A 25098-nucleotide genomic window follows, 5' to 3' on the forward strand; every position below is an offset into this window, starting at 1 on the left:
TTTCCCCGAGGTAATTCAAGGAGTCCAGAGAGAAGAAAAAAGCATACAGGAGTTCTCACTATCAATTCAATATCCAAACCAGGTGAAATCTCCCAAAGTGAGGCTTTCCACACTTTCACAGTCCAGCCACCACATCTGCCACATGGTCTCCAAGCCACATGTCAGGTCAAGAGCTTAGAGTGACAGGCACAGCATATGAGTTACATCTATAGAGGCCTTTACCAGCCAGTCAACAGTCTAGAAGTATCCTCATTTCATGTTATGTACCTAGCAGTGACACTGGAGCCAATCTTTTCTCTTCCGTTGGGTGAAGAATGACAAGTAATGTCTGTGACCAATGTAACAGTGCCTAAAGGTTATATAATCTTTAGGTACTTCTGGATCACCTTAATATTATAAATATTATGGCCTCACTACAATTGCACTGACCAGGCTCTATCCAAAACACTATACCCTGATATTGTTGCCACATTTTAAACAGGATACTAATCTTGCTACTGCAAGTGAACAGAATGGTAAGGGGTCTGAAAACTAAGTCATATGATAAAAAAGGAACTAAGTATCTTTGGTGTGAAGAAAGAAAACACAGAGATGTAAAAAACATCTTTAAAAAGTTTTATACCTCTGAATGTCAAAACAAGGGCAAATGGATGAAAGAAAGGGGGAACATTTTTCTAAAAATTAACACTACCTAGAAATGATCCACCTTGATGATCTGAGACTTGTTCTGTCTTTATAACAGTTATATTAAAGACACAGAAGTAACCTCAGTATGACGAGAAGTCTGACTTCTTAAATGTTTTTCATCAAAAAAAACTGCATGCTCTTAAATTGCAATAATTTATTAATCCATTAACGACTTCAACCTATGTTAGTTATTGTTACCTGTTTTTCTTCATAAGATGGTAGTTGTTTTTAATCCTGATTACAAAAGTAATGGGCGTCCATAATAGGAAAGTACACAAAGAAAATAAAAACCTATCATAATCTCACCACTGAGAGTCATGGTTAACATTTTGGCATAATTCTTGCCCAGTCATTTTTCAGACATAACCATATATAACAAAATGTGAGTCAAGCTATTTATATGCCTTTTGTCCTAATTTTTGTACTTGTCTAGTAACCAATTTCACACATCATTAAATATTTACAAAAAAAAGTATGATTTTTAATGCCTACATAGTAATCCAATGTCGGATATACCACTTTTCAAATATTACATGGCTGAGTACTTAGGTTATTTTTAATTTTATTTTAATTATTACAATACTGTGACAATACCTTTATATATGGATTTTCAGACACGTCTCTGATAATGTTCTACGTAACATATTAAGACTAAGTTTGTCCTACGCCCCCGCTAAGACACAAAGACAATTTGAATCACATGACATTGAAAAGACAATTAAAAGACACATGATGCAAAGGCAAGGCTCCTAAAATTGGAACTAATCAAATTTACTCCTTCCTCACAAACAGCTAATGCCACCCTCTTCAAAAGTTGCTTCTGACCCACACAAAAATGTTTATGTTTGTATATTATCAGTTATGGTAATTTTTATCTGCATAATGCCAAAATAGTTCCAAAATTTTAGTATCAACCATAAATAAGGAAGTTTGTATCTCAAGATCTTTCAATTAAGGGAAATGCTGACAAGTACAGGAATTAATGTAAGGATTTAATTCATAAAGGGAGAACACTTTACAAAATAATATACAAACCTTTTTAAACTAATGCCAATAAATATCTTAACTAGACCTTTCCCTGGTTACTTGTACTACAAGTCTGTAATCCAGAGTCCTGTCTTGTGACTCTTCTTAAAAGACCTATTTTCATGAATTCAATTTCATTTTCTACATGATCCAACGCATTGAGTTTGGTTTCAAGAAATCATTTTAATCAATAATGACTAAACTTTCATCAGATGTTGATTAAAGATTATTCAATTAAACAAATGGCAGTAGTAATTAAGTTATGTTCACTATCATTAAACACACATTTTTAAACAATCTCAATGACATTTCTTGCTTCCATGGCTTTAGAAAGAGGAATAATACAGGTATGTGGTTTTCATAAAGAGGTGTGTGAAATGACTGATGAAATAAAAGAAAAGAATATGCCATTACAATGCAACTTGAAGCAGGTGACTCTACAACATGCTAAGAGAATATAGACTCAAAACCCAGTCTTTCTGTGTTCAACTGAACACACGAACAAAACTGAAAGATGAGAAGAATGAATGATGAGCAAATTACTTGATCTTTTTCTTAATTTCTTCTCACTAACCCTGATTTACTAGATTCTTGATAGAAGATGAGGAGCAAATCACAAGGTATAAAAATAAGATCCATTCTAATCTTTGGTAACTTTCTAGATGATGACTAAACAGCCTTTATGGGGTGGAAAGTTACTCTTCTTTTCTAAGTCTTACAAGCAGCCAGTTATCCCTATCTAGAGAGTAGTATAAAGAAAACATGATCATGGATTCTGTCACTGGAACATTCTCAGGGCAATAGTATTGTGATCAGTAATAAGAACGCAGCGAATGTTAGCTTCAAGCCCTAAGTTTTCGCTAGTACTGACACACATTGGTGGTGGTCATCTTCATTCAAGCTTGGGACCGACAATGTAATGCTGCACAGCTTTCTCAGTGAACCTTCAGAAACCATCAAGACATCAAATACTCTTCACTGCATACCCTTTTATAAATCTGAATTGTGAGCCATATACATGTATTACCTATTGAAATAAATACTAAAATTAAAGCTTTAAAATATCCGGATCTTATTGAAATTAAATTTGATTTGTGTTTAAGCATAAAGACTCAGTATTAGAAAAAACACATTCATGGGCCAGAGTTAACTGAATTCACTTTTAAATAATTAAACCAAAACTTATATCCATTACTAGAGGAAATAACCCACTCGAAATATAAAAATAATGGCTAGTGGAGAAAGCCGAAGTGACTTTATCATCTCTGCTGTCCCTCAATAAAAGGAGTCAAGTAGTCCCCATGTAAGACCGTCTAATGCACCCATTTTTAGGTACAGAGGGAACCAAATATTTATCCCAGGAATTTTCCCCAGAAGACAACACTTGCTATTTTCCAGTCTGAAAATACCTAAAGTAACGTTTGTCTAAAAACAGTGAGTTTGAAAGTTTTAAAAATATACCACATAAGCCATCAATATCTCATTTTTTCAGTCTTACTGTTAGCCTTTGTGACAAGCCATGGTTTATAGGTCAGTTTTCCAAATAAATATCCAATATATTCAAAGAGTATAAAATAGCCCTACATTAAAATATATGATGTATACTTTGAGAAAAAATACTGTACATAACCCAATGCAACAAAAAAACCTGGCTTTCATCAATTACAATGATGACTGGATTTTGTCTTCTTCAACTACTGGGATTACAGATTCCTAACGCAGTTTGCTTTGATGAGTCACATGTGTAATACAATCACTGACCCTATCCCCACCTAAAATACTGTAACCCATTTTCCCCTCCAAGATCTGACCATAGTCATTTCACAAGAGAAAGAAAAAAAGAACTGATTAAAAGGAAATAGGACAGACAGTGAGTAAGCCATGAACAACTGCCCAAAGAACTGTTAAAAACCTGGAAGATTGTTTCCATGTGTTTCCATTACATAGAGTTGCCATTAGGAGTGGACAGAGAATACTGATAAAGTTATATCCATTCCCGCCTTTTGTAAGTGTAGTTAGAGCCAAAGAATAAAAAGTACAATTACAAGATAACTTTGCAAAGTTTTAACACAGAAAAACATCTGGAATGGATCCAATGCAAATACATAGTTTAATCTGTAATCCCATCAACCAGGGAATATTAAAAATCACTTAACATACATTTTTAATACACACAGAAAAAAGACCAAGGGTGTACAAATAGTTCTCTTTCAAAGGCAAGATTACAGGTTGGGTACCGTGGCTCATGCCTGTAATTCCAGCACTTTGGGAGGCTGAGGTGGGTGTATCACTGGAGGTCAGGAGTTCAACACCAGCCTGGTCAACATGGTGAAAGCTCATCTCTACTAAAAACACAAAAATTAGCTGGGTGTAGTGGTGCATGCCTGTAATCCCAGCTACTAGGGAGGCTGAGGTGGGAGAATCATTTGAACCTGGGAGGCAGGGGTTACAGTGAGTCGAGATCATGCCTCTGCGCTCCAGCCTGGGCAACAGAGCAAGACTCCATCTCAAAAAAACACAAAAAACAAAAACAAAAAAGCAAGATTACAGATTATTTTTTCTCTTTTTGCATGTCAATTATATACTCATTGTAGACAATTTAGAAATGACTTGTGATTAAAAAAACAGATTTAGTATAAAAGACTAGACAGTTAAAAATCTATAGATCAGACTGAGTACCAAAATGTGACAAACAACATCTACAGTCTTAGTAAATTTTTCTAATTAAATTTTTCTACAGAATCATCTTCTCCATTAAAAGGTATCATAGTTTGAACTGTCCTCCAGAAAGTCATATGGTGAAGTACTAATGCCTGGGACCTCAGAATGTGACATTTGGAAATAGGGTCACTGCAGATGTGTAATAATAAGATGAACCCACACCAGAGTAGGGTGGGCTGCTAATCCAACATTATTGGTGTCTTTATTTGGACATAGAGACAGGGAAAATGCCATATGAAGATGAAGGCAGAGATCCAGGTGATGCTTCCACAAGCCAAGGAACACCAAAGATAACCAGCAAACCATGAGAAGCTAAAGAAAGCCATGGAACAGATTCTCCCTTCCAGCCCTCAGAAGGAACCAACCCTGTTGACACCTTGATCTTGGGTTTGTAGCCTCCAGAACTGTGAGGTGATAATTTATCATAGTTAAGCCACCCAGTTTGTGGTATGTCAGCCCTAACAAACAAATACAAAAAGTTTCAAAGTACACCACACGAAGAAATTACACTTTGATTACAGCATTTTTTCCCCTAGCAATCTCATTTTTGGTGAATAGTGCCTGCAAAATCAATTTTTTTCTCCAAATGTCCCAGCCCCTCCCCTCCCCTCTATTGTTGCTATTAAGTAAGACTACATAACTAAGTTTTCTCCCATAGAGTATGAAAGGAAGTGACAGATGCCACATTCAGGCCTGGGCCTAACAACCATGGCGTGCCTCTCTTCAATACTCTGTCTCCCTCACCAGCACACAACTGGACATGGTGGTGACCAAGCTTCAACAACAGAGATGAAGGCCATGTTTAGCAACAACCCAGATATGTCTTAGAAGGAGCCTGGGTCACTGAATGACAGCATGGGACACAGCTACCAACCCAGCTGGAAGATTCTCCTTAGAATGCTATGTGAGAGTACAACAAATGACTCTGCTCTTTAAGACACTATATTGTTGGGGTTTGGGGAATTTTTTGCTATAACATCTTAGCCTTTTACCTTTTATCCTTTATTAAGTGTTTGGGAAATAAATCACTTCAAACTCATGCAGTAAAACAGTGTATAGAAAACTGGGTAGATCTCTGGAAAAAACAGTAACATTGACTCAATGGAAGAAGTGTATAATATGCTTAACAATTACTATTATAGCTTCAAATTTGAGATAATATGTTTGATAATCTTACTATCTGTTAAACTGAAATGTAAGCTCTTAAAGGAAATATACCAATTCTTATTTTGGAAGATTTTTAAAATTAATTTTATTATTTTCTAATTCAAAAACTTTAATGAGAGTAATTAATTAAATCGAGCAAAATTTAGTCATATTATGATTTTACATATATTTTTATGGTACAAAAAACCATAAAGTTATATATGAAAGTCTCACACTCCTTCTCAAATCTCCATGTAGGGAAAGGCACTATGAAGCTAGGTAGATACCCTTCCAGGCTTAGAAAAGTTGAGTAGCTGAAGTTTAAACTCAACTAAAGAGAGATTTTAACTTTTGCCATGCACACCTCAAAGTAAAAACTAAGAAACATTACAATCATAAGCCTAGATCCTTCATATTTGCATTACTTTAGAGATAGAAAAATATTTCTTCAAAGATGCTAGTGAACGGCAATGCAGCCTATTTCTTAAATGTTTCCCCAAATGTCATTATGTAAAATTAGAACACGTGTGACTGCATGCACGTTCCTGGAGGACAATTCAGTATTTCTCCATTACTTCATTCTACTGTAGATGAACCATAATGTCTACTTCTGTCTAGTCAAAACAGTGAAAAATGACTCTTCTGGAATTTGGGCTGTTTCTAAGTTAGAGATTTTCTGCTGGATGAGTATGCAAATCCTATATGGACACCTGTCTATGGAAAAGACACTTCCTATTGAACCAAAGAAAAAAATGAGAAGATAAAATGTACTCCCATCTAGTTATTCAGAGACCTCATTAATCTGTGACCAAGAATAGAATCTATGACTCTAACTCATAGTTTGTGGGATACACACATGTTCCTGGATTCAAACGTGTTTCCATTTAAACTACTGGAATGTATATATGTCTCTGCAAACAGTGAGAAATATTAACAAATCTAAGAATGAAAGTCCTTTATGATCATATACACCATATTTTGACTCAGCTTTTAAAATGTCTGAAATCACAAAGGTGAAGCATCTGCTTTTTACATCTATCTGTGAGTTAAATAAGAACAATGAAGAAGAATCCTTCCACAGATAGCATCTATTTTTACCATCAGAGTCAACCCAAGGGAAATCTATGATTTCTGCTATTTATTTCTTTTTCATTTTATTTTTCTTTTCTTTTTTTTTTTTCTTTGAGACAGGGTCTTACTCTGTCACCCAGGCTGGAGTGCAGTGGCACGATTATGGCTCACGGCAGTCTCAATTTCCTGGGCTCAGGTGATCCTCCCACCTCAGCCTTCAGAGGAGCTGGAAGTACAGGTGCACAACATCACACCTGGCTAATTTCAGTTTTCTGTTTGTTTGTTTTTGTAGAGGAGGGATTTCTCCATGTTGCCCAGGCTGGATTATTCTATTCTATTCTATTCTATTCTATTCTATTCTATTCTATTCTATTCTATTCTATTCTATCCTATCCTATCCTATCCTATCCTATCCTATCCTATCCTATTTTATGACACAGTCTCACTCGGTTGCCCAGGATGGAGTGCAGTGGCACGATCTCAGCTCACTGCAATCTCTGCCTCCTGGGTTCAAGTGACTCTCGTGCCTCAGCCTCCCAAGTAACTGGGATTACAGGCATCTGCCACCACGCCTGGTTAACTTTTGTATTTTTAGTAGAGACAGGCTTTTGGCCAGGCTGGTCTCAAACTCCTGACCTCAAGTGATCCACCCACCTCGGCCTCCCAGAGTGCTAGGATTATAGGTGCACACCACCATGCCCTGCCCCAGGCTGGTCTTCAATTCCTCAACTCAAGTAATCCGACAGCCTCGGCCTCAAAAAGTGGTGGGATTACAGGTATGAGCCACTGCACCCAGCCTATTTGTCTTCCCTTGTCTTATCCTGGTTGCTAACCCTGTCCCCAGCTAAGGCCAGGGCATTCTGAAATGCTTAGGTATTGAGTGTAAGTTGGAGATTAAACAATGTCAGATAACACCAAGTCAGGGGGTATAGTACCTAAACTGCAACAGCCTGAGACTATAAAGCAAGGGTGGAAAACTTGTAGTCTGGCACATTCTATTTGGCCAGTAGAACATTTTAAAATTTGTCTTAATTTAAGTATCTTTAGAAAAGATCCCCCACCATATTCATCATATAGGATAGTGTACCTCAACTTGCACAATAAACCCCTTCTATGTCACACGCCAGCCAAACGAAGTATGAATGCCACATGAATTGATCCATCTCTGAGCCCTCTTACATTTTGTTTATTTGCCTTCAAGCAAAAATTTCATTAGATTTTCCCTGGAAGGAGCCTTCTTGGAATGGTTATGTCTCACACAGCATCCCCCCTTTTCCTGGCTAGCTCTGTTTCCAGCTCCCCTATGGAAACCTGTTCTCCTAAACATGAAGGGGAGCGTTCGGGGGCTTCTAGGGTAGCTGCTGAGATAAGTATATTTCCTCTTACTTATCACCATGACAAGAGTAAAAGGCAACTTACCTTTTGAAAAAAGTCTTCCCCACTTCTGCCTTTCCCTTCAGCAGCAGCTGTAAATAAAAATGTGCACATTTAAAATACTTTTTCAATGTATGTATTCAAAAAACTTTCGAGCATCAGATATGAGAATGCAAAAGCAAACAAGATGCCAGCCTCGCTCTCCCACAGCTCAGTGCCTGCTAATATGCCTCACTGCGATGCAAAATTGGTAAAGACTAGCACACTAATCCATCAATTACACATCTCTAGGCTATTTAACACTCTTTTGCTTTGTCTGAAAGACTCACGAACCCCTACACACTTAGATGATGAAAGTGATCTCGGCCTTTCATAGTTAAAGAACTATATGAATAAATGCAACTCTCAAAGTAATCAACTGTAACATTCCAAGCACTTCCTATCTGTGATCAATCCCAGGCAGAAGAGGCTGCCTTGTCAGCAGGTGGCTCATGTATATGGCCTACTTCTAAGCTGTTTCCATTTTATGCTTTACAATGAGTATATATTCTACTTCAATTTCAGTTGGCATCATATACTTTTAATTCACTCCTTCAGTTGTATATACAAAGAGAGAAAAAAAGAAAAACAGAATTAAACAGTAATGGTGAAGGTCACAGCCCACAAAATTGCATGTAACATTAATTAAAATATCACTGTATTTGAACATCATTTTTATAGATAAATGGTAACCCATGAATATAGGACAAACCCACTTCTCAGTCTGTGTTCATAAGTCTTGTGACTATGAACATTTTGTATTCATTTGTGTTGCAGGGTGGGGAATTTGACAAAAGGAGAGAAGCGATAAAAGAGCCAATAGCATCTTGCTTGCAACAGACTCAGACTGCATCTTTCTAAGGCCAAAAAGGACTCTGATTCGGGTGTAGGGTGGAATAGTGCTTAATGAGAGAAGCCTGGCCAGGACAAAGAAAGGTACTGAAGTGAAAAGTACTGGAAATTAAAGTCTGGAAGACCACAGTAAACCAAACACCTGCTAGGCAATACCTCAGCACAGCCATGTTTGTGAGCAGAAGTGCATGTGTGTGTGTATCCAGAACACTTGTTAAAATGACTAAAAACCCAAGAAATAGGGCAGAGCAATCACTTAAGAATTACATCTGTCAATTAGCAAGTTTTGACAAGCATCTACCACAACTTTGACACTGTTAAGTGAAAGATTCAAAATTTGGGAGGCCGAGGCAGATGGATCACGAGGTCAAGAGATCAAGACCATCCTGGCCAACATAGTGAAACCCCATCTCTACTAAAACAAAAATTAGCTGGGTGAGGTGGTGTGTGCCTGTAATCCCAGCTACTTGAGCGGCCGAGGCAGGAGAATCACTTGAACCCAGGAGGTGGAAGTTGCAGTGAGCCAAGATTGCACCACTGCACTCCAGCCTGGCGACAGAGTAAGACTCTGTCTCAAAAAAAAAAAAAAAAAAAGATTCAAAACTTCAGAAATTCTCTCTGCCCTCAAAGAAATAACAAGTATTTAAATTCTTTTTTCACCAACTTAAATTTTACAGTTGAATATAAGACACATTGTCTATTTTTGTAGAAATGTGTATTTTTTACCAACACATTTTTACCCAAACAACAGATTGCAGAGTACATGTTTCTGGAAACTCCAAGGACAATCTGAAAAAACATAAAAACAAGGGCTGAAAAGGAATTTAAAAATTGCCTTCTAATGTGTGGTAGGGCTGAATAATGACTCTCAGCAAAGGGGTTCATGTACTAATCCCCGGAACCTTACACGGCAAAAGAGATTTTGTAGATGTGATTAAGTAAAAAGATAGGAAGATTATCCTGAATCAGCCAGATGGGCCCAGTGTAATCGTGCCCTTAATGAAAGAAGCAGGGGGCTCAGAGTACAAGAAAGTGATGTGACAATGGAAGCACAAGGAGAGATGGTTACATGACAACAAAGGACAGATCAGAGATGACGAAGATTTGAAGACAGAGGAACAAGCCATGAGCCAAGGAATGTAGGTGGCCTCTAAGAGTTGGAAAAGTCAAAGAAATTATCTTTCCCTATGGCCTCTGTAGAGAGTCCAGTCCTGCTAACACCTTGCTTTCAGCCCAGTGAAAACCACTTCGGATTTCAGACCCAAAAAGTAAGATTTCTGTTGCTTTAAGCTACTACACTGTGGCAACTTGTTATAGCAGCAAAAGCAAACTAACCTATAATGCTAATGTCTTTTTAACTTCTCTTTTTGAACAAATTCCTCATCATCAATAGCATGAACTGCACCCAGACACTGTCATGCCAAGTGTCAGATTTCCGCCCAAGCGGAGGACCAAGGGGAGGGGGTGGATGAGTGGCGAGCAGCTGAAAGAACACTTGAGGAATCATAGGGAGTTGTGACATGGCTTTATTCTCTCTCTTGGTGCAAGTGAGCCTGGGCGCCAGCCTGGGCGTGAACCATGGGTGCAAACCTGGGTGCAAGTCAACCGAGGTGCAAGTCATATGTACAGTGTTAGCAGGGTAATTATACCTTTTACAGACAATAGTGGCTGCGAGCCAAGCACGAGCTCACATGGATGATCACCACGTGATGTGGTTATGTAATGAGTGAAATTGTGCACGTGCGCTCCAAACTCCAGACTCACATGCTAGACCAGATGTCTGCCTTGGCCTATTCTTGATCACAGCAGATCCATTTTCCTTACACTCCACCAGACACAGGACTTGGACACATAGGTCCAACACATAGGCCTCATACATAGGCTCTGGGCATGCAAGCCAGGCCCCAGACACACAGGTCCGACACAAGGCCTTATACATAGGCTCTAGATACACAGGCCCCAGACACTCAGGTCCAACATATAGGTCTTACATTCCACCCCCTAGGCAGAGGGAGTTTTTCTAGTGAGGAGACATGCCCACAGGGTGGAACCCTGGATCCAGAGGCCACAGCAGTAATACAGGAACAACAACTCCAGGTTGTGGTGGGCAACCACCTCATGGTGACATTACACCAATGTTGCTTTATACATTTAGTCAAGCTTTTATTTCCCTGCCTTTAGGAGCACTGGGGCAGGCAACAATAGGTTACCATTAATCCCTATACCTGGTCGGAGGAGGTCATCCTTCCTCCCATAGGTTTTGCCACATGGCTTGGCCCTATATGGGCTGGTGACCAACTAACTGGCCACTTCTGTTACTTTTAAGTAGTTAACCACAAGGCTAAGCCTCAATAAACTACCAAGCTATTGCTGCAGATTACCGTTGGTGTCACCACCTTGGTGATCACCATTCACACTGCCCTGATTTCAGCCCATTGGCTACTTTGTCCACACCTCGTATCAAATCATGTGGCATCAGTACTAGGGTGAACTGTGACAGCAGTCCAAGCAATAGCAGCACCTAAGCTAGACCCATTCGTATACCATGCTCTATCAGGAATGGAGGAGTGCCTTAGGCCCCACGGCCTTATCTTGCATTAGGACTACAAGTCCTAAGACCTCTTGCAACTCTGCTGCTAAGGGATTTGTACTCCGTGTACTCCACTGCTCCAAGTAGGCACCACACTTCACTCAAGTGGATGTCTGTGCTAGCCCATTCTGGGGAGTCATTATCCATGAAGGCATCCATCCCACTATCAGCTAAGTCATCCGCACGACGACTATAGCCCACCCTGCCATGCTCTCATGCCTAGATTTAATCTAGGCAAGGGGAGTGTTGTCACTTCTAAATCTGCAAGAGAATCAGAAGTTAACATAGTATCATTAACAAGACCATGACATATGGTGGGGCTATGCATACAGCCCTACAGCAACACTGTGAAAGCCCATTCTGTTGCCCTCCCATGAAGGCAAACTGTTCCTGGCTCTCTGGAAAAGAACTCATCGGCCAAGTCCACCAAATAGTGGTACTGTCTCAGTTTTGTCAAGCCCATTGATAGACGGCATGGCTGCCAAGCCATGTGAAATATCCATGCCCAAAACGTATCTGTGCTGGTGTCTACCAGCACCAGCACTCGCTATACGTTGGTGGGGGAACAGTGGACTGTGAACTCCACATGTGGACTCCAGTCATCTGGTGTTTCCCCAGTTCAAACCTCAGTCAGTTCCCTCATCATACAGAAAAGGCTTTACACCCCCAGTTGGCTATAGCACATATGTAGTCTTTGAGCTGAAGTGCCCAGGTGGGACCAGGTTGTGCAGCAATGTCCTTCTCCCACTTGGGCATTTTCTGGAATTGCACAAAGTTAAGAGTACTTCATTTGGCTGCTTATCAATTTTCTCTCAGTCAATCCTGGCCAAAATCAAATCAATCCACATCTGTGAGCATGTCACTTGTTGGGGCCCCCTTTTCTCCAGTCGGGGGACTCATGCAGGCAGGGCATCTTCCTCTTCTTTATGGTGCAGACTCCTCGGTCCCACCAACAGCTTCCTCAGTATCAGAGTGGGAGGTCTCTGGCTGAGACAACAGCCCCAGGCCTGCATTCATGGCAGCCTCTAATTCCTTTTCCGAGCTCTGTAGCCAGGCCTCCAGGCATGCCGCCTGTGCCTGAAGGTCCCCATTTATGGAAGCTTCTAAATCCTTTTCTGAGCTGTGTAACCAGGCCTCCAGGCACCCAGCCTGCACCTGGAGGGCCCTTACCTCTGCTACATTCCTCAGGGACTGTGGGTGTACTTTTCATAGTGCATTCAAAAATGCCTAACCAACTCTGCCGGCAAAAGCTCACTCCTTCTCAGTGCTTTGCACTTCCAGCTGCTTCAGCACCTTTTCCATGCTCGTGGAGGACCAATCTACTGCCACCTAGGTTTCCAACAGAGCCCTTTATACAGTACAGCTGCCACTGGGCACCAGAGCCCATGTTGCAGTCACATGCCCAACCTGAAATCAGTGGGGACCAAAGGCTCACTCTCCTCAGTATCCTGCCGACTATGCCAAGTGTCACGCCAAGTGTTATGTTCCAGCCCAAGCTGAGGACCGAGGAGTGGATGGATGAGTGGCAGGCAGCTGAAAGAACACTCGAGGAATTGTAGGGGATTTCAACATGGTTTTATTCTCTCTCTTGGCACGAACAAGCTGACTGGGGCACAAGCTGCATGTAGTGTCAGCAGGGTAATTACACCTTTTACGGAGAATAGTGGCTCTGAGCAAAGCACGAGCTCATGTGGGTGGCCACCTAATGCACCTCATGTGGTGTGGTTACATGAAGAGTGGAGTTGTGCGCCTGCACTCCAAACTCGCTGAGTCATGCTAAACTGGATGTCTGCCTTGGGTTATTCCTGACTGCAGCACATCCATTTTCCTTACACACTGATACAGGCCATTTGAATCACACATTTCTACAAACACAGTCTCTGTAGTCTGCTCTGCAAACAATGATTTTCATTTTCTAACTTGAAAATATACCAATATTAAAACTCAATAAAAATATAAAAAGTAAAGTTGAACAAACTTCTAAGCAAACTGGCAACTGTGGGTGGCTCTAGCTAAAGGGAACACCCAGGCAAGATAAAAGGTCAGTGCCCAAACCTAATGACAAGTGTCTTGGGGGGCACTTAGCCAATTCTTGGCTGTCTTTGTCTAAGGCTAAAAATAGTTTTAAAAGAGCCACCTTCAATGATACCCACTTTCACATGGCAATAAAAGTAGCAGATAAGGACATGGAGAGTCAAAAAAATATCTAGTGGCATTGAGGAAACTTTTCTGTGAAAAGGAATTTTTAGAATCAAAGATATTCTCAAAGGTCTATCAAGCAAAGTAGATAATCACCCTTTTTACCACACGAAATTCCTGCACAACTTAAAAATCATCTGTTGAAATTTCATTATACAACTATATTTATTACAGAAACTTCCTTGAGGAGACTTATTTTGCTCAAGACAAACTCATTATATCACACTTTGTCATGCCCCTTCATTCCAAGTCCATCAAAACACTAAATAGCCTTCACAGAATGGCCCTTCAACTTCCAGATGAATAAAAAGGGGAAAATTTCCTAAGTTAGACCTAAACTACTATTAACTCTGTTCTAGGGGGGGAAATCACTAAAATTTAACCAGAAACCTGCACCTTTAGCAAGTTTACAATTTGAGGGAAAATAGCAGGCAAGGAGCCAGAAATGGCAAATTACATTCACTGGCACCAAAAATCTTTGGACTTTTTTTTACTCCAAGTGTTTGTGTGCAAGAAATTCTAAATCTGAGCCTGATTTTACCTCAATTCTGATGTATCCATTTTCCAAGCCCAAAAATACCTTGGTTTATAAAAGACCCTGATGAGCTGTTGGTTAGATCATGGTCTCAGGTGCAAATGGTGTTGAGTCCCAATCATTAGCACTTCCTAGGAAGAAGCATCCTCATTTCATTCCCAGGATACCAGGTCACCTGAAGGACTTTCACTGACCCCAAGCAGACAAAGCTATCAAATGCCACAAGAGCCTATTAAAAGAGTGACAATTCACTAAAAGTCTTCTCTTCCCCCAAACACGGATTCTTCTGAGCCCAAATTTGAGAGTCTAATTCTCCCACTTAGTTTACATTCATCAGTATCAAAATATAAAGTCTTTCCAAGAAGTGAGAGATTGGGGAAAAGGGTATCACTGAAGAACATTTTTCTCAATATAAAATTAGGCATTTAAAATGCTCATTTAAAAAATAAATAAATAAAATAAAATGCTCATTTTACAGACCCAGAAAAGCTGACACTTTCATTTCGCAAATACTTACGACTTAGGTTCAATGCTAATGAATCAAAATAGGCAAGGCCCTACCCTCATTCAAATTACAACCCTGACCTGTACAATATTCAAAGCAATCTAACTGGTGAGATTAAGCCAAAGTTAAAATTCAGTTCTCCTAGCAACTTTCCCAGAGGGTTTTTCAGTCACAATTCTACCCAAATTAAACTTATTATCAATTTAATTTAGCTATTCTCATTCTAGACAATGCATTAAAAAGTGAATCATTTCACTCCTAACCCAACTGGACAACTACTGTTAAACCTGAAGAACAAAGGGCACTTATAGGGAGACCATTAGAGAGTTGGATTAGAAGAAAAAATATATACGATATATGATAATATCTTGACTCAAATCATTTCCTTTTCATTATATTTGGAGGGCAAAATGGTGCCTGTGAAATGAGTCAAACCATACTTTATGTCATGGTATTGCTTGACCTTTGAAGTTTGATTACACTCTGTGCTAAAATACTTCTATTGAGTCTTTGCAATCTTAGACACTGATACTCCCTCATCTTTTTTATTCCACAGTAACATGAGCATACATATAATGATTTAGCAGGTTTTTCTTAAACTGTCTTTACAATATAACTTCTGCCTGATGTTCCAAAGTTTATTCACTCGAATGTAAAAACCCTGGATTATTCCTGCCAATGAAAGCAATTGTCTTTATTTTCATGACATAGAACCCCAGGAATAAATTACTTCAATACTACTGAAACGTGGCTGGCTGAATGTGCAGGTAAAGCATTTCATATTTTAAGCTGAACAATCCATTTTTTATGTTTATTATAATTTCTCCAATGCTTTGCCATATTTTATTTCATATTTTTGCTTCACAAGAAATATGGGATGGCAAAAGCCACTGCCAATAAAAACAGCAAAAGTTGAAACAGGTGTAAACTATTACTATTCCCCCAAACTACACAGCAAGTCCAGTTAATGACTGAATTAAATGGGAGGGGGGGGGAGCTTGACTTTAAATTCTTCCTGGGACACATGGGAACTTCTGTTTAAATATCCTTTTCATTTTAAAATGCTTTTCTCTTATAACATCTGATGCTTTATGTAGCCAACGCTAAAAACACAAGGACTATGTTCTTCACATTTCATACTTCACAATTCAAGTATGAAACATCTTTAAACATTACTTTAATAAACAATGGGGTTTCTTCCCCTTTGGAATTTGGCAAGAAAAAACCAAGTTCAAATTATAAAAATAATTGAGATGTAATTCTTCAAATCCATAAAGAATCAGGGCATTCCTCTCCATCTTTTTTTTTTTTTAACACAACTCAACACATTTGCAACTAAGAGGGCTGCTGTGCCTTTAGGTGACTTGAAAGATAAACAATTATTCAGGTAGCCTGATTCTTGTACAAAAATATTCTACTCAAAATTTAAAACATTCCCTTACTGCATCAATTTAATCCTTATGCTAAAAGAGCTATGCTATATATTTTATTCTGTATATTAACTGCTTCCAGAAAACTGTATGTTAACTGTTTCCCTGACAACCCAGCAAATTCAACTGAAAAAGGAATCAGCACAAAAGATGTAGAAGATGCAGTTTCTAGATATTCCCAGAGAAACTTTTTATGTTCATGAATTATATCTTGCACTTTGGACTGGCATGCAAAGCTCTGAGAGCCAACTGAGAAAACAGTAGTCGTTAAGTTTATTCTTAAAGTTTCTTCCACTTCTGACTTAAAATCATAGTCATCATTAAAATTAAAATCATAGTCATCATTAAAATACTCTAACCAACTGAAGAACATTTCTAACTTTAAATTTCAACAGTGGAAAGTGTCATCTGAATGCTGTATCTCATAAGTGTGAGAATTTTCAGACCCTACCTTTCCCCTAACTCTCTACCTAATTACCAGGCTTCACTGTGAACAATTCAAATTCACCGGCCTGTAAAAAAGTTAAATAAATAGGCCTGTTGAGAAAAATCAAGAATAGACAAAAATAAATATGATTTTTCTCTTAACAGTAGCTGGATTAAGGATGACTTTCTTCTTCATTTTTAGTATTTTTTTCTTAAATATTGTTTTATTCTGCAGTTAAATTCCCATGGTCAAAAATGCAACCTTAACTTGGTTTTTTAAAGTATAAAACAGAATGTACAGGCTGGGCACAGTGGCTCACACCTGCAGTCCCAGCACTTTGGGGGCCGAGGTGAGAGGATCACCTGAGGTCAGGAGTTTGAGACCAGCCTAGGCAACATGGTGAAACCCCATCTCTACTAAAAATAGAAGAAAAAAAATTATCTGGGAGTGGTGGTGCATGTCTGTAATCCCAGCTACTTGGGAGGTTGAGACAGGAGAATCTCTTGAACCTGGGAGGTGGAGGTTGCAGTGAGCCAAAATCATGACACTATACTCCAGCCTGGGCAACAGTGTGAGATTCTGTCTCAAAAAAAAAAAAAAAAAAAAAAAAAAACCAGAATGTACAGAATGGCTTAAATTCTGTATAAAAGTCTATACATGTACATATATAGACACAAATATAAACAAACATGTATTTAGATATATGGATACATAGTGAATATGTCGGAAAAAGACTGAAAGGATAAATATCAAAATATTAATAACAGTTGTTATTTGAGTGGTAGAATTCTTGGGTCTGCTTATCATTTTTTCTTTGTATTTTTCAACATACCTTTAAATGGTTTGAATTGCTTTTTAATTAGAAAAAATTCAGGTAAAAATTATTTTTAAGTCTTCCTTCCTATTTGAGAATGAACCAAGGTTTCACCATTACTGGTCTGTCACAGCATTATTTTCAGCCCACAGTGCATAAGGCAATCATTGGCAAAAGTATGAAAATCAAATGTAGATATAAGCTGCCTAAGGAGACACAATGAGTAATGCAATATCAGAGATAGATAACAGACAATCAATAACATCATACCAGGTACAGATCTTAGGCTTTAACCAACCTAGTACTTTCTAGAACGAAACACTGATTTTGTGCAGCTCTCAGTGGAGAAGTTTTAATCATTTAGGCCTATAGTAGAATCTTCGCAGCTGAAAACAGTAAAAAATTTAATATTTGGAAAACCTCTGTGAGTTATAGCCAAACTCAATAGCTAGCCAAAGAAGACAGAAATAGACACCCTTCAAAATGTGTGAACCACAAAAAGAAAAACGTATATACATACATTTCCAATCCTAGGCTGTTTAAAAACAAAACCCACTTTCGCTGAAAGGTCACATCAAATGAAACATGAAATAAAACAGAAATTTACCCCATTATAAAAGGGCTCTATGGCTCAGAATAAAAACAAAAAAGAGAGAGAGATTATCCATGGCAATTTGGGACAAGAGGATGGTCCAATAATTGAACTATCCAAGACATCCTTTGAGGCTGGGTTTTAAAATTTCATTTCCCACAACATATTTTAACAGAGTAAGAATTAGATTATGATGGAGGTTAGGGGGAGGATTCCTAATCCATCTAACAGCGGGGACCACTGCTGCTCCATAAGACTTTGCAGATTATACACACTTCTCAAAATGTGGATTGCAGGGGATTTTTTTTCACATGTCAAATCTTTTTCCTGCCAATATTCCAATGCCGGGAACAATCTAAGACAGTGCTGGCCCTGCCACACTCAGGGCACAACAGAAAGCAAGCAAAGGCCAGCATTCTCTCATCTAGGGGATTTTAGTTTCAGAAAGCATCTGTTGCTATTAAATGTAGGGAAACATATATTCCCAAAAATCTGAGAACAACTACATTACTCACTGCTTTAAGCAACTTTTAACTTGCACTCTTTCAGTAACTCTTGTTAAGGGTTTATTCGAACTTCAAATTTATTGGCCTGAAAATGAAGACTTCCTGGTGGACTGATGACCCAAACATATGTCAATAGAATTTCAGTCCAATGATTAACAGAAACGTTGGTCATGTCAAATATCTCGCTTTCAGACGCTATTTCTTCTTATATAAGCAATCCCTGAAGCATCGTTTAGTCTGGCCTGAGGTCATAACACTATTTGAAGACTTTGGGTATTTATATAATTTCAATTTTTTTTAGGAAAACAACCCTAACTCTTTACCAAAATCTAAACAATGTTCATAGTTTAATGGAATTAGGAATACCTAATACACCACAGTGAGATTATGCTGATCTTCCTGTAGAACTACGCCATCCAATGCGACAGCCACTGGCCACATGTGCCTCGTGAACACTGAAAGTGTGGCTAGTCTGAATTCACATATGCTGTGGTACAAAATGCAAATAGGATTTTGAAAACGTAGTAAAAAAAGAATGTACAATTCTCAATAATGTTTTGATTATATGTTGAAATGATGTTACTTCTATATATTGGGCTAGACAAAGAAATATTATAAGACTAATCTTACCTGTTTTGCCTCACTCTCCTTAATGTGGCAATAAAACATAAAATTATATTTGTGGTTCACATATTTCCATTTTACAGCACTGCTACAGGGAATGATAACTAACTTTGCTGTTATCCAAGGAGAATTGAAAAGTTTCAAGTAGAGCACACAGCTACAGGCTATGAGGAACTGAAAACAAAGAATATTTCCAAATAGTAAGAGTCAGCAGCTTGATATCAAAGTTCTATCTGTTTTAACCTCCTGGGAACATTTTGCAGGAGGAAGGAAAAGGTTGTCTGGCACTTTTAGGGATGGTGGGAAGGTTAAAAAAATTAGACCAGTTTGAATAAAATATGTAACATTAATAATCATTTCCTTAATATCCAGCTTTGGCCCAGCCCAAAGCCATGAAACTATTTAAGAGTTTATGTGGATGGTTATTTAATGGAATGAAGTTTATATTTCTTTTGTATTTGTAATAACATGGCAATGGGGCAAGCCAACTTGTTTTAAATCAGAACCAAATGTGTTCCAGGCATGTTTAAAGTTCAGGTTATATGCAGAAATCCATGACAAGGCAGTCTGTTTTGCTATTTTCTCCACCAAAACTGGAGGTTGACAGAGGGCAAAGAAAAGACATGCCTGCTTATCATCAGGCATGCATCAGGGCTGCTTATTCATCTTTATGCTAAAATACTCACTATTTATTTATACAAAACTTATTTAGCAACAGGGCACAGAGAGAGGAGATAAAAGTCATGGAGTCAAAAAAGTCTAGGTTCAAATCTAGGTTTGCCATTTACTAGTGGCATAACTCTGGGCAAATTCTTCAGGCTCTGTTTTACCGCTGAAATATGCAAAGCAGCACCCTGTAAGCATTTAATATGGAAGCCTTCCACTTTGACTTCTAAGGACTTATAGTTGTGTAATAAGAACGACAAGACTAAAACATTACAGAAGAGTCACAGATGATTAAGTACAGGAATTCAAAGAATAACTACTGTAGAGACTTTTGAACTGATTATTTAATGCAGAATTTAGACATGAGGACATGGGGAAAGGGAATTCTGGGCAGAGAGAATGCTGTGAATACTCATGAATGTCTGATTCCAAAACTTCGTTTTCTTTTTTCAATGCCTCAGAGCACTTGAAAGAGCACCTGTGCCTAGGAGCCAGATGGTACAGGCCAGGGGAGGAAGGGGAGCTCTCCAGTGATGGTGAAAGGGAAAGAGAATCCCGCAAGCTGGAGGACACTTTCTTCACCAGGGGAAGTCCCACTCCTCAGACAGGTGTTCTGAAATAGGTGGTTTTGAGGTAGTGGACACGGGAGGGGTGGGGAGTAGTTTTATGGTTGTTATAGAACGGGGGAGTGATACAGACATTTAGTGTCCAGGGCCCAGAACACCCAAAAAGGGGTTGTATAATACTAGGAGTATAATACCAGTGATACCCATAGATTGTTTCTTTTAGGAAATGTCCTTTCTTCAGTAAATGATCTTCTAAATAGTACATATCTATGCCACTGCTTCAGTGTCAGTGACTTAGACTTACTCAAGTCCCATACATTACCATGAAAACCAGGAAATTCCTCAGGGTTCAAGATTGCTCCTGGGTTCTCCACATGTCCAGTTCTAGGGCATCATATTCCAATTCAGGTCCATAGCTGATGCAATGCTCTACCTGTTATGGACTGTACTATCATAAGACAGCCATGTAGCAGTTATTCGCTATGAAATGTATCAGCATATGAGGTCATTCCCTTGCTGGTGAGGACCACCAGTCAACAAATCACACCAAAGCAGAAAGAGTTTTACTGCCTCACTTCAAAATATAAGCAAAAGCAAAACAAAATAACAGAAGGAAGGGATTGAGAAGGAGATGAGGAAATGATAAAGAGAAGAAAGTGAGAGAGGCTGATGGGGAAGAGGACAGAGTGGGAAAGAGAATGGGGAGGAGAGGGAGGGGAAGAGGAAGGGGGACGAGAAGGACAGGAGAGAGAGAGCAAGGGAAAGAGAAGGGAGGAGAAGGAGGATAAAGGAGGAGGAGAAGATGAGGAAGAACAGGCTGGGAAATGGGGAAAGACAATGGAGGATGGGATAATTTTTTAACTTACAATTGATATTGGAAAGATAAGAAAAAGTAATGAACCTATCCCAAAAGAAAAAACAGTAGCATGACAGTTTTAAAAGAGAAACATTTAGAGAACAAATATATCACAATCCTATCCAAGATATGGAACATTTTAAAAAATTCTCCCAGAAAGAACAAGACATACATAAAATAAAAGAGGAAATAGCTTTTTAAAAAATCCAAGACCAACTAACCAAATTTCCAGAAAAAGAGAACAGACTATAAAATGTATTTTTTAATCAAAGAAATATACCAGAAAATTTCCAGAACCAAAAAACATAACGTTCCATATTAGCAGAGTTAATTCAATTTGAAGCTGAATGAAAGAAAATATACACAAAGCACATCCTTCTGAAATTTCACATTTGAAATAAAAATATCTTAAAACCTTCCCGAGAGACAAAAACAAGTCACAGGCAATTAGAATAGTGTCAGAATTCTCATTCAAGCCGTGAGATGCTATATAACAATGAGTAAAGCTTTAAATTACAGGGAAAAATTATTTTCAACCCAAAATTCTTTACCTGGCTAAACCCAGAATTCAGTAGAAGAATATGGTGAAATTTTCAGGCATGCTAAGTTGCAAGGGGGAAAAAATTACCTCCCTACTACTTGGATTTCATATATTAGTAGGGGTTGTATGTATCAAATTGAGTAAGTTAGCCAAGAAACTGAAACTTTCCCTTATACAAGAAACTGGGGTTTAAATAGAGTGAGGAGAAATTCCCAGGATGGGAGCAAATTCCATGATGACAGCTGTGAAGCCAGGCCAGAAGGCAAACAGTAAAGGATGAAGCAGGCCAACAGACTTCAAAGAGGAAAGTTGTCAGGGAAAAAAACTGATTATCTGAAATCTTAAACATGTGGGAAATTGTTCTGAGAGGATTAGACAATGTAGAAAGAATTTCTGATAGGCATAAAAAACATTAAACCAAAGGGGGAAAAAAGGACAAGGCAATTACCAACTCCAGGAAAAACAAAATTCTGACAAAAAAGGAAAAGAAATACTTATATATTCGTTGGCTTGTCAGGAAACAACAACATACATGACAGAGAGTCAGCTCTCCATATTCCCCGGGTTCCACGTCTGTGAATTCAACCAATTGTAGATCAAAAATATTCAACAGAAAAAAAAGAAAATGAAAATTGTGTCTGTACTAAACAAATACAGCCTTTTTTGTCATTATTCTGTAAACAATATAGTATAACAACTATTTACATGTCATTTATATTATATTAGGTATTATAAGTAATCTAGAGATTAAAGTGTACAGAGGATATGCATAGGTTATATCCAAATATTATCCCATTTTTGTATCAGGGCCTTGAGCATCAGTAGGTTTTGGTATCCATAGGAGGTCCTGGAACAAATACTCCATAGATACCAAAGGACAAATATAACATAAACACTGAATACTGATTAAACTAAAACTTGTCATTAAACTTTATTGGGAAAACAGAGGAGGAAAAAAGTAGAGAACTAAATCCTTTCTACCATACAAGAATACAACAGACAATGGCTAAAGATAATGAATTGGGAGAATGCAATAAACATAGATTTCAAAAACAGAGAATCAGTAAGAAACAGCTCAAGGAATAAAACGTAGCTACATCTAGAGAACAGAGTATGTTTTGTGGGGAAGGGTACCGTGTTTTCACCATAAGCCTTTTTAAATTATTTCATTTTTAAACTATGCGTATATATTGCATGACGAGTTTTAATATTCCAGGCTATTTTAGCTTAGTACTCACACCGCAAAGGAAATACAAAGGGCAACTGTGATAATCTCGCCTAGACCATTTGCTCTGGTCTAAATGTTTTGCTTTCAAAGTCATATGTTGAAATGCTAACTCCCAAGGTGATGCTATTAGGAGGTAGGGCCCTTGGGAAGTCATTAGGTCATGAGGGTGGTACCCTCATAATGGAATTAGCACCCTTATAAGAGAGAACATAGGTCCCTCATGCCTTCCACCACATGAGAACACAAACAGAAGGTACCATTTATGAACCAGAAAGTCAGGCCTCAAAGGACACCAAATCAGCCAGCACCTTGATCATGAACTTCCCAGTCTCCAGAACTGTGAGAAATAAATTTCTGTTTATAAGCTACCCAGTATATGGTATTCTTCTACAGCAGCCCAAACAGACTAAGACACCATTCCAACTATGTTTTCTAAATACATAAAAGCATGGATGAACTAATATTCATTTAAGATTTGTAAAGATGGAAATTATGCTTTTGCTTATTTATTTATTTATTTATTTTTGAGACAGAGTCTCGCTCTGTCAACCAGGCTGGAGTGCGGTGACGTGATCTCAGCTCACTGCAAAAGCTCTGCCTCCTGGGTTCACGCCATTCTCCAGCCTCAGCCTCCCGAGTAGCTGGGACTACAGGCGCCTGTCACCACACCTGGCTAATTTTTTTGTATTTTTAGTAGAGATGGGGTTTCACTATGTTAGCCAGGATGGTCTCGATCTCCTGACCTCATGATCTGTCCACCTTGGCCTCCCAAAGTGCTGGGATTACAGGCGTGAGTCACCGCACCCGACCGCTTAATTTTTTTTGTTCATGACCTAATAGTATTTATATTTACATTTTACTTTTAAAGATTATGGTTAAATTTGAGTAGTCTAAATATCAAACAGACTATAAAACAACAACGTTAGTTTATCACTGTGGCCCTCAGGACAGCAGTAGCAAGGCTCAGGAGTTTTACTGCCCCACCTCTCCCCAGTGGGACTGGGCACACAATACTAGGAATATCAGATGATAATTAAGTGAACCATCCACGTGACAACAATCTGGAGGGCCCTATTGCTTTGAATTCTTCTTGGCAGTGCAGAATTAGTCAGAAAGCAGAAGCAACCAAAGGCCAAACAGATGGAAAGGCAGTGAGTAGATGATCCCCACAGCATTCAAAATAAGAGGGACTCCCTTGCATATAACAGAAATATAGATCTGAACTTATCTGAAGACCATTACGAAAAACTCCACAGGCCTAACTAATACTGGCAATACTTATTAAATACTTAATTACCTCTTAAATATTAAATTACTCATTAGGTAATTATTTAAGTACCAAATGAGTAACTAGTTGCCCACTTTTCTATTGACTTCCTTTATGATTTTAGAAATTGTCCCAACAGAATGTTCTGGCCTCCCACTCCTGATAATAATTATTATGGAAGATTGGCATTTCCACTGCAAGTAGAATTCCACCTCCGTCCATGTACATTCTATACAATTTCACCCTTCCCACAAAATTAACTTGTGAACTACCAAATGGATAATTAATCTGCATGACCCTTCCATCTTTTAACTTGCCAATACATTTAACTATACCACAAAATGTATATTTTTTCATTGGACACACTGACTAACTCAAGTGTATCAACTATCATGCTCTACAGTAGACTGATGGCATACCAACTTACTTTAAGATACACAGAGGGGGGCAGAGCAAGATGGCCGAATAGGAACAGCTCCAGTCTCCAACTCCCAGCGTGAGCGACACAGAAGACCGGTGATTTCTGCAGTTTCTACTGAGGTACTGGGGTCATCTCACTAGGGAGTGCTGGACAATCCGTGCTGGTCAGCTGCTGCAGCCTGACCAGTGAGAGCTGAAGCAGGGCAAGGCATCGCCTCACCTGGGAAGCGCAAGGGGGAACGGAATCCCTTTTCCTAGCCAGGGGAACTGAGACACACAACACCTGGAAAATCGGGTAACTCCCACTCCAATAACGCGCTTTAAGCAAACGGGCACACCAGGAGACTATATCCCTCACCTGACCGGGAGGGTCCCACGCCCACAGAGCCTCCCTCACTGCTAACACAGCAGTCTGC

The 25098-nt window shown here is 38.8% G+C and overlaps 1 protein-coding gene across 1 annotated transcript in view; it reads right to left on the minus strand.

Annotated features, from left to right (window-relative positions):
* BICC1 (BicC family RNA binding protein 1) overlaps window positions 1-25098 on the minus strand; it is a 324759-nt gene that overhangs the window by 196990 nt on the left and 102671 nt on the right. Inside the window, exon 2 of the mRNA XM_011953455.1 lies at window positions 8071-8117. Coding sequence (XP_011808845.1) covers window positions 8071-8117 — 47 coding nt within the window. The remainder of the gene's footprint in view (window positions 1-8070; window positions 8118-25098) is intronic.

The sequence above is a fragment of the Colobus angolensis genome, unplaced genomic scaffold (assembly GCF_000951035.1).
Source record: "Colobus angolensis palliatus isolate OR3802 unplaced genomic scaffold, Cang.pa_1.0 Scaffold361, whole genome shotgun sequence".
In the NCBI taxonomy this organism is placed as follows: domain Eukaryota; kingdom Metazoa; phylum Chordata; class Mammalia; order Primates; family Cercopithecidae; genus Colobus; species Colobus angolensis.